Genomic DNA, 11,231 nt, shown 5'->3' with positions numbered 1-11,231 from the left:
ACACACACACACACACACACACACACACAAAGATTGAAACTCACACATGTCCATACACACATACATACATGGGCACAATAATTACATTACATTACATCCACCTAATAAAAAAAAAAAAAAAATGAAACAGTACGGTGCCAAATGTGCTTTTCCTTAATAAAAATGCATACAGGGGGCTCAAAAGATCAGTGCTAAGAACTAAGAGTCTATTCTGCTTTAATCATGTGTGGGTTTTATTATTGCTCAATACAGATATACACACCTATCAGGGAAATGAAGACACAAAAACCCCACGGACGGCAACTACATCTGGGAAGCTCTTAATGTGGCCAATCACATGCGTGTGAGAGTGTATGCAAGTGTATGTGTGCGGACGTCTCTGTGTGCTTGTGTGTGTGAATAAGCCCATATCAGTATAGGTTGTAATAAAGACAGGTTGGGAAATGAAGCAGCGAATGCATAACAGGCTTATTTCCCCTCTTTGTCTGCGTGTTGCCCCGACCTAATCCCCGAGAGGATTATCCCCCACAAATCCCTGCAGAATTGGGGAGAAGGGGGGAGAGAAAGACACAGAATCTCACTCCTCTGGAACCCATCACCATCATCACCGTCATTGTTGCCGTCCATTTATGGGAAAAAAAGAGGAGTAAATGAAAAAAAAGAGGCACTGAGCCCTTCTTTAAGCAAAAATTAAAGCTTTTTAAGCATGAGATAATCGGGTAATCATGATTAAGTGTCTCCTTGTTATAAATTTCTGTCATCAGATGAGAAAAGCTTTAAGTAATTTATCCAGGCTAATATGCACACACATCTCATGGTTTATGGTGCGAAATGCACTCATGTGGCATTAAGCGTAAAACACACACGATTCGCATTACACACACACACGCATTATGGAATTACACATACTTTAACGAGCATGGCAGTAACATTTGATAATATGTGGCGGTGTGCACTGTATGTTAGAGACTGTGAAATGGGGTGGGAAATCCTCAGATGGTTTTCATCACTCAATTCATTTGGGTTCATAAGATGTGCAATTGTTAACATAGTCCTTTAATATTTATGTTTGTGTTTTATCTGCAAAAAAATACAATATTTCCAGTATACCATGAGGTGGATGGTGTTACTTCAAGCTACTTTATTTTAGTTATTTGAATGTATGTTGAATCGTGTACCTTGAAGAGGTTTATTAAGACACAAGGACATCTGACTGCTTGATGTGAGTATATCAATATGTTTTATTGCCTTTTTGAAGTTCTTTTGGGGCATTTTGTTCTTTCATCACTGACAGTGGAGTGATGATAGGAAATGAGGGAGGGACAGAGATGCAACAGAGGTCCCCAGCTGGACTCAAACTGGGGACTCTGCAGGTCGGTTAACTGCTAAGATATAAAGGTGACCCGTGTTTTACTGCCTTTTTAAAGGTGTTTTTAAAAACATGTACTGTACTTTGCTCTTTTAATATAATTGCATTCTGGTCTCAAATTTCTTGGTTATTGTTTACAGTTAACATAAACAATAGCACACTGGAGATCCCTGAATGCGAAATGAGTTAGTGATATGTATTTAAATGTAGGTAAAAAACAGATGAGATCTTTTTTAAAAGATGTAAGAGACGTGGCGCAGAGCAAGCAGTTGCTTTTTACTGTTTTAAACTACATCATTTGCAATTTTTTGAGGTTTTGCAAATCTCAGTGTAATACCTGCACTTCAGATAGAAGTACACTGATTGATGATGCAACACTCGGAGCACTTTCTCACTCAAACACATTAGTATATTGTTAAGTTAAACTCTGAGGAATTTTTAATTTATGCAATCTCATTTCAAACTGTACTGGGCAAGACACTCTTCTGTCGACAACTTTCAGTCTCTTTACTCTAAAACATCTGCTCGCAGAAAATAGTTATACGCAAATAACTTTTTTTTTTATCTAGTCGGTTCCAAGCCAGTAGCAGGATTTTAAATTCATATCCAATATACATCAAATACATCTTGTCCAGCTCTGTGCAATGGATTTTAATTGGCTGTAAGTAAATTAAGATGAAAGTAAAAAGAATAGAGAGCATTGAGGGAGAGAGGCAGTCACTGTGAGTCTATGTGCTCCCTGCCTGCAATTCTCTATTCAGTCAAAAGGGAGCACTTTTCATCCACTTAAAGGAGCTCGGTGAAGCACTGCCCTCTCACTCCCGGTCTCCGTTGGTCTCTGTCTCAAATTGTACGCTCTCCCCCTCGTCTTTGTCTCTTTCCCTGTTCTCTCTGAGTCCCTTATGCCCTCTCCTTTTGGTTTCTTTCTGTTTTCTTCTCCTTAAACTGTTTTATCTCTAGATTACACACTCATCTGATTCCCCTTGCACAAAGGGAAACATTCACCTGTGTCATAGTCGCACATACGGGATACCTGTACAGTGGCAGTGGTCTTCATATCTGTGATAGTCTGGGTTATGGTAAATACTGACACCTTGTAATCAAGTCTACAGTTAATAATATTATCCTCATTATAATTCTTGTCAGTGGTTCTTTTCTTCAACATGTTTTATCTCTCACTAGTTTGTGATCACTTTCTTTTATCTTTGAAAATTCCACTGAAAAAAAAAAACCCAAACAGTAATCTAAAAACATGCTTGTCTGTGTTTGGGCGAATTTAGTTAAAATTTGATATTACCTAAATGTCATTGTTGATAATTTTTTATGTATATTTAAATGTTTTGGCTATGTATCTCTCCCCGTGTGCCAGTTTAGGAGTGTATTCTCTCACCATTGGGGGTATCAGGAGGTGTCCAGCTGACGTTGAGTGCATGTGGGGACAGAGGTGTGACCAGCGGAGCGGGAACATTCTCTGGGGTGCTCTCCTCAGTCTGAGTCTGGCTGGGAGGGCTTAAGGTACACCCACCTCCTGTGCAGGCCTGATGTGATGCACACAGAATGGCATTAATGTGTTTGTGAATGTGATGAGTAAATCAAAAAGATGAAAGAGTAAGGGACTCACAGCAAGTGTGATGGTGTACGCTGCTCCGGGGGTTAGGTCCCGGAGCGTGTGGTCTTCAAAAAGTTCTGAGCTGTTATAGGCGAGCACAGGCGCTGCACCGTCACGTGACAGGAAGATGGAGTAGAACTCCAAAGCGCCGTTGACCTGAGAGGGACGTGACCACCTGGAGAGGGAGAGAGGAATCAGCAGGGATGGAAATAACTAAATTCATTTGATCTAGTACTGTACTTTCTGATTTCAGGGAACAGGACATTACTTTATTATATTCCTTTTTCTGAGACTTTTTTTGTGTGACGCCTAACATGCATTTCAGGGGGAAGCATGCTAATTCTAATCCAGGGCAGAGGAAGTTTACTTAAACTTTTAAATTAATTTGAAGCTGAAGACAAATTTCCACATGAATAGACAACAAAGATGTATTTTTATTCCACTGTACTAATCATACAGCTCTCCTGTCAAATTAATACAGAGATTCAAAAGGTAGACATAGTTAATCTTTTTAATAGCCTAACTCCTCTAGAGAGGTCAAAACTATAAACTTATCCAACAAGCAAGTTTTTCCTGTTTAACTGCAGCCGATAGGTTATGCCTGTCTACCACAGAACTCTACTGTTGATGAAAAAAAACACGTACAAAAGCCACACCAGTGCTTTGGTTGACATATCTATTCACTGTGATGCACAAGGCCAGTTTAGTTAAAACACTGTATTTAAATATTTTACATTCATTTATATACTAGTATATACTTCAAAAAGAACTGTTGTCCTTTTTAACATGGACTGCTACTCTTAAAAATGACTGTATATTAAGATGTTGCCAGGACTGCATGGATTTCACTGGTTATTTCATTATTTTTAAGAATGTGTGTATATACTGAAGGTTCAAATTAGATTAAAATAAGGCTGTGAGAGAGACAGAGCAGAAATATAAGTGGCGTCTGTGGGCTTCCTTTTGTCCTATGACTGCACCAGATTGCTCTCTTTTTGTATTTGCGTGTGTGAACAGGCCTGTGTGCTTTCATCGTTGTGTTTCTTTCTGCAAGTGGATGTAAACACAATGCAGAAAACTAAGGATTCTTAGACACGACTCACAAGCATGCATACTGTGGAGAGAGTTTCCTTTGTCAGATAGAGGTGTCTCCTTTTCTATATTTAGAACAGGAAGGTCATCCCCAACAGAGAGAGAGGGAGAGGACCAGAGACAGGATTTATAAATAGAAACATGTCGGCTATCCATTACAGAATGTGAAAGAGAAGGCAATATGGACCTAATCTTTGCTATACACACTAAACATTCAGATCTACTATTTTTGTCGACTTCATTGATGCTAAACTTTGATTTTTAACTGTATTCTAACTAGAGACTGTAGGAGCTGCTGAATGTGTTCTGATGATCAACATTTATCCACTATCCTTTTAAATGTGATGTGAAGTATGCCTATTGATTGCGTTAGATAGATATTAAAGCTATGATTAAATAATTAAATACCAAAAGTTGTGTGGTCATGGGAAAATTAGAGGTGAATCTGTGTTTCTGTGTTTTGTAAATGATGAAACCTTGATGCACTTTTCATGTCACACAAAATCCAAAGTGTGTGTTAATTTTCCTACAATTTTGGGAATTACACAACAAGTAAATCCATCATAAATAAAGGAGAATTAAAACATTTTTTATAAATAGTTCAATTGTTACAAATCCCTGAGAGTACCCCAGCTCTCCTGGTATGGTAGCAGAGGGAGGCCATTTTAAAAAGTGATGGATTCCTTTCTTGGTTCCTCCCATTAAAAGCCAGTTTTTGAATGACTGATGAGTGTGTGTTAGCACACAATTAGCCAATGTGGCTAATCTATCACATTTATTATAAGATTTATGTGCTGTCGATTGGCAGTGTGATGTATGTCCACTTTTGAAAAACTAAATCAAAGGGGAGTTGTAATAATCTGTATCATAATTCACTGCGGTAATGGTTTAAGGAAAACCATTGGTTTTAAAAGTGTGTTATGAAATTAGTGTGAAACAGACGGGTGCTTTCTCAGCACGTTAAATTGAAAACCGTGTGCTTTGAGATGCAATGGGTTCAAATTCTACATCACAATCTATGAAGTGTCAGCCTGTCTCCTGCACTTTCCCTCCTTCACCTCCTTCTGTTCTCTACATCACACTTGACAAAACAAATATTGATGATCGAAACAACAAAAACAAGCTGTAATTAAACAAACAGGATTGTTTTAGTTGGCTGAAATTTACCTCTTTCCTCGACATGCTATGTGTCCCATCTTGTTTTCTATGTATGTGTGACTGTCCACATTTCTGACAGTGTGGGTATTTTTGCAACTGCGTCTGCTCTTATGTGCATGAATGTGTTTGTGTCAGGTAGTGTTAGGTGAGGTCAGGGAATAAATCTGCTGATATTGTTTTGTTCACATCCTGCAGCCTACCTCAACCTTTCTCACAGTCTCTTACCCCAACTCTCTCACACACACATACACAAACACATTCTATCTCACTTTCCTTTGAAACCTTTCTTACATTTCACTCTGTTCTTTCTGTTAAAACTCACAATTCATCTTCCTTTCTACTCTCTCTCATCCACTTTTTCTTTTCTCACATTTTTGCACAGCTGTTCTCTCCCTCTCTCCGTCTTTCTCAGCTTTTCTCACAGACACAATAGAGAGGTATTGACCAAGTATGATCTCTCAACCTCTGTCTATTACCAATGTGCTAACAAGGCAATATGTAGCCTTCCCACACCTGGTGAATATAGAGCTGAAACTCAGTTTAAAGGCTAAGGCTGTGTTACATATCTCTGTCCTGCAAACAGCAGGACTCTCATGGATGATACATTACACCTAGTGATTTGTTTATGAGGCTGTCTGTCTATAGACTGCCACAGACTGTATGAAAGAAGCAGGCGCAGCCATCGTTGCGTCACCCACTGGTTTGTGGACTACCGCTTTAAAGCCTCAGGTTTGGCAGTCGCCACTGCACATGTAAGAAGTTAGTTGAAAGTGAAATCTTTCTGCCATAAAGCTTTTCTAACAACATGTGGTCAATGTTAAGAAAGGGATTACTTTAATCCAAATCATGATCTTTTGCTGAACCTAGCCAAGTAGTTTTATTGCCTAAACTAAACCAAACTGTGACTGAAAACTAAAAACAGAAAATAAGTCAACACTGACTTCTGGTTTCTCTCAGGACATAAACCTCAGTCTCCTGGGTGAAAGTCCTGTGTCTGACCCATTCATCCACCACGATCTCCCTGTGCATACTTCATGCTCTCTATACAAGGTCATCTGACTTCCTAAAGCCTTAACAAAAGGCTCTCTGGCATCTTTTCAGAATTATTTATATCTGGACAAAAGGGTGGAGCTGTGGAGGAGTCAGGCTGGATCTGACTGAGAACCTGAGTTGCTGTGGTAGCAACTTTTCAATCACAAAGTTGCCGCCCCCTAAAGCTCACCTAGCTTTATTGTTTTTTATACTCTAAATGGGACCATTATTTACAAATAGAACATCATGCTGTATTCAGAAAGACTTGAAAGTAGTGACTGAGACCAAATATTGTACATAGTCGTTCAGTCGTTCAAAAATCACCCAGCCCTAATCCCTATTTCCTATGAAATAATATTCATTTTTCAAATATTAGTTTATTTCAAAAAATTGATTTCTCCTTCAGCACTGACCATTTCCATTCCTCCCATGACAGATTGCATCCTTTTATAATACATTCAAGTGTTAAAAACAGCATCAATACGTGATTAACATAGGGGGATCAAAATAAAATAAATAAATGAAATAAGAATCAACCAGCCACCCTCCTCCCCTGACAGTCCCTTCATAAGTAACGAACAGTCCCTAAAGTGCGGTGAGGTTTGTGGGCCATGAACGGCTCGTTTCTCCTCTGACGCATCACATACCTGTGTTCGGCTGACTCGGCTGTTCAGGTACATCTGGGTAGTCATGACGCCAAGAAGAGGATATTATTGGAGCCGACTTCTCCGCACCGGTAAGCCGATGGCCGCCGTAATTGACAGGAATACATTAACGTTATTGTCTGTGTCTGTGACCCCCGTTCAACCCACAATCGGTGGGATTCGCCTTTCGTTTCTGCTGCTGGTTGAAATCTGGAGGCTGCTCGCACAGTGTGCTGAATGATTTAAGCCTATTTTGCTTGCTCAAAACTATTTTTAGTCGCAAATGCGAGGGCGGTGACGGATGGATCGCCACACTGCTGACATTTTAATCCGCCCGTCACGGCAGGCTGTTTGATTGCGTTATCAAAACTGTGCCGGTATTATTCGGCTTTGCTTTTAACTTATTCCACCGAATACCGATGTGTATTTTTTTGCAATATTCGGCCGAATATATTCGGTTACCGAATATTCGGTGCATCCCTAAAAATTATTCTGGTAGATTCAAGAAAATGAAAAATACTCATGAATTAAGCCCACCAGTTCAATGCACCTCTGTCACTAAAACGCTCCAGGAGTACATTCAGGCAGATATGCTTGTGTGTATATGTAGATGTGCACTACTTATCCATGACGATCGAAGCATCACCAAGATCTTCACATCCTAACAGAACACACTCACCAATACCCTCTCTGACACTGTGTGCCTTCATATTACTCCTCCATCCACTCAGCACCCTCTGTCCATTGTTAAAGTGTGTGTGGATATGCCTGTTTGTGTGTGTGTGTGTGTGTGTGTGTGTGTGTGTGTGTGTATGAGTGCCTCTCTGCCCTCCTGCGGTGAGTCCCACTGTAAGTGACAGTCAGGACACTAATGGCTTTCACGCAGATTGACTCCAACATACTCACACACACAAAAACCAGCAGCATTTGCACATGAGCAAAATGGGAAAAGTGTAGAGATCTATCTTCCTCTGTCCCCTCCCTCTGGAGGTGAAAGGTCAAGTGCAGAGGAATATTCTGCATTGTAAACACACCTGCAGAAGGTCACTAGCTCTATCTTACCCTGTCTCTCTCCCTTTGTCTTTTACACAGACACCACACGTGAAATACAAATGAAAAGCTACCTTACTTTGAATTAACGTTAATCTTAACCTGTCCTTTTCAGTGATGATTACACAGTAGATACACACTTCTCTCTTGTTTAAAAAAACAACACTGACACATAAAGACTGTATGTGTACAGTACACAAATGCTCACACTGTATTTCAGTCAGATTCATACAACTGAGAAACTGTGTGAACTGCCTTTACATATACATTCAATGAGAACACCTGATGTGTCATGCAGCTTTATAAGCCCTGCTATGTGTGTTTGTGTCCCTGCCCACATAGCATAGACCCGAAACTAATACATTCTGATGAAAGGGCTTGTTAACATGGTGTTTGTGTGTGTGTGTGTGTGTGTGTGTGTGTGTGTGTGTGTGTGTGTGTGTGTACTTACTCGACCAGAATCGTCCGTGAGTCAAGTGGGGTAAGAGTTGGTGCATGTAGAGGCCCCGGAGGAAGCTGAGAGGTCAGCACAGTAACTTGTGAACTGTTGGTGCAGCCCACTGAAGTGCATGCACTCAGTACCAAGACATGGGTGGAATACACACCAAGACCTGAAACACACACGTGAAACACACGTCAAGTAACAGAGAGGTGTAAAAATAGGTACATACCCAATGACGGCTCAAAACCCTTGAGTTAAATTGTAAACCTAAGTTGCTCTCTAACTTGTTATTGTGAGGGGATTTAACTCCCGCCCCCTGAATTCTGTCCCTTTTGTCCCTTTAGCTCTGTTTCTCAATCCTTGTTTCTCCTTCAGTGTCCATCTCTGCCTCAAAACTGCTCTCCATCTGTCTCACTGTGGCAATCTCACTCTCTGTAACACGATTTATTCTTGCACATACTGTATAATTACAACGTCCATAATCCTTCCAATCACTGCGAACATCAGACACTCGGCATTATTAACCCAGCATGGATCATATGTGCTCTCATGCATTCATTAACTTACAAAGACACACACATACACTGTTGGGCAGTGTGATGTTTTGCTGCCCATGTGTATGTATGTATGTATAAAATCAAAACGAGTGATAATCTATTCTGTTCATGTAAAATGCGATATAGGATGACTGTGTGTACATCCTTGCATACTGTATATCTGCATATGTTCAATTCAGAGTGTGTATGTGTGTGTTTGTGCATCTCGTTGTGTGTGTATCTATTCACATCCCAGCGCAGCACTCTAGTCTCAGTGGTGTGACGTGTTTCATACCTTCTTTAAGTCTACTTAATGACAGCTTTCAAAGCAAATTGTGTGTATGCATGTGCAGTAATGTTTAATGTTCTTTGTTCCTCTGCTGCTTCATTATCACGTGTGTGCGAGTGTGTGTGTGTGTGTGTGTGTGTGTGTGTGTGTGTGTTTAGCGCTCTTTTTCAAAGTGCTATTCCCTTGGTAAGGACCGAGATGCTCTTTCCTCTTTCAAATGCTAATCCCCCCACTCCATTTTGCTTTTCTTCGCTCTTCCCCTTCTCTTTACACCGAGGCCTCATCCCTCCACAGTCACGTCTACGCTGTGACATGCACGCACACTTTAACACACACACAAACACAAGTTCTCTCTCTCCTCTTTACCAGTGATGTTGTGTTGTCTGTCTTTCCCCCTGTAGACCATTTGGTTGTTGTGATAGAGGAGGAACTCTGTAATGTCTCCATTGGGCCTATCATTGGAACAGAAAAAAGTTGAAGAAGTTGAAGTTAAATGAGGGTAATATTATTATGTTATATTTAACTTATACTATTTTGATGTTAAACTCCCTGTTGTGTTCAATTAGGGCGTCTTTATTCAAGGTGAAAAAAACATGTATGCCGAACAAAAGGAGATACGACTTTCATTACAATACAACATTATGTTCGTTTTATGTATGATTCAATTTACTTAAAAACATATCCTCACTTCATGCCTGTCATTCACATTCCCTTTAAGTAGGAGTAAATCAGTGCACTTACTTACTGTAGCGACTTAAAACTTGCAAATAAACAACATAACACAGACCAACAAAATAAGTGTTTTGGATGTGAGAAGGGTAGGTGAGACTGTATTGTGTATCACCTTGCTGGTGGTTCCCAGGTAATATAGAGGGCTGAGGGGGATGAGACTGCAGCTGGAGGAGAGACGGCATCTGGAGCTGTAGTTGTGGGAAAATCAAAAATGTTTGTTTAAAAGGAGAAGGTTAACACAGATATACTGGTTGTTATAAGCAACTGTGAGCAAGTGATACATGTTTTTTCTTTGTTTTTGTTTTTTTAATTTATACCAAAACAGGGAAAACAGTCATTACCTAATAGAAATGCAAAAATGCAACATGTATTATCAAAACTAACCTATGACTATATTAAAGGCATGTACATTGAACTCAACAATCACATCAAATGCTACAGATTTAATATGTTATATATCATGATGCTCGACACTGACACAGCTGCGTACAAGTATTCAAAACACTGCAGAGACTGGAGCAGAAAATGTAAAGAATTTTATGCTCCTTGACCTAATGAAGAAGAGGAAAAATGTGCCTGAGCTCACAGAAAAATGAGTAAAATTGTCTCTACATGGGGTTTTCTGAGTTTGAAAAACAGACTTTGGCAAAACAGAGTTATAAATAAGTTCTTTCTCCAGTCTTCCTAACATGGTTCAGTGTCTTAACTCTGCGCTCAGTGAGAATCAATACAGTAATCTGTTTTTTTTTTCCTTTTACTTCAGATTGATTTTTGCTGTCTCTGCACTGACCCCTGCCGTCACATTATCTCCCCAACAAGGCCAGTTAGTCCAACACAGATTAATGTAGCGACTAACATGAAGAAAAATCTCTCTTTTACTCTTCCACTTGTTCTTTTCTTATACATGTCTTCCCTCCATGACCTCCCAGATAGGAAAAATGTTACTCTTTACAATCTGCCTTTCACTCAGTTGTAATGTGCTTCATTCGCTCTTATCATTTTGTGTCTTGCCCTCTTGAGCCATCTTACTGCTTCGTCTCTCTTTTCTGCTTCTGTTTATTCCATTCTAACTTGTCCCTTCATCTTGTCCCTCTTCTTGGGGGCTAAAAACCACTGAGGATACAGGATGTGAGTGTGTTTTAAAGTATGTCTGAGTGTGTCCAGTACAGACACAGTCATACATGAATGCCACTGGTAAGGGATGGAAAAAGACAAGCTCTGTTCATGGGTTCATGGAGGTGTGTGTTTATACAGTAAGTGTGTATGGGCATGCGTGTG

At 39.9% G+C, this 11,231-nt stretch overlaps 1 protein-coding gene across 1 annotated transcript in view; it reads right to left on the bottom strand.

Annotated features, from left to right (window-relative positions):
- ush2a (Usher syndrome 2A (autosomal recessive, mild)) overlaps positions 1 to 11,231 on the bottom strand; it is a 286,437-nt gene that overhangs the window by 128,192 nt on the left and 147,014 nt on the right. The window contains exons 40-44 of the mRNA XM_049604025.1: positions 10,066 to 10,141; positions 9,588 to 9,673; positions 8,406 to 8,565; positions 2,991 to 3,153; positions 2,760 to 2,907 (exon numbers count right to left, since the gene is read on the bottom strand). Of these exons, the coding sequence (XP_049459982.1) occupies positions 2,760 to 2,907; positions 2,991 to 3,153; positions 8,406 to 8,565; positions 9,588 to 9,673; positions 10,066 to 10,141 (633 nt within the window). The remainder of the gene's footprint in view (positions 1 to 2,759; positions 2,908 to 2,990; positions 3,154 to 8,405; positions 8,566 to 9,587; positions 9,674 to 10,065; positions 10,142 to 11,231) is intronic.

Source organism: Epinephelus fuscoguttatus, linkage group LG2 (genome assembly GCF_011397635.1).
Source record: "Epinephelus fuscoguttatus linkage group LG2, E.fuscoguttatus.final_Chr_v1".
In the NCBI taxonomy this organism is placed as follows: domain Eukaryota; kingdom Metazoa; phylum Chordata; class Actinopteri; order Perciformes; family Serranidae; genus Epinephelus; species Epinephelus fuscoguttatus.
This window is presented reverse-complemented; position numbering and strand designations above follow the sequence as displayed.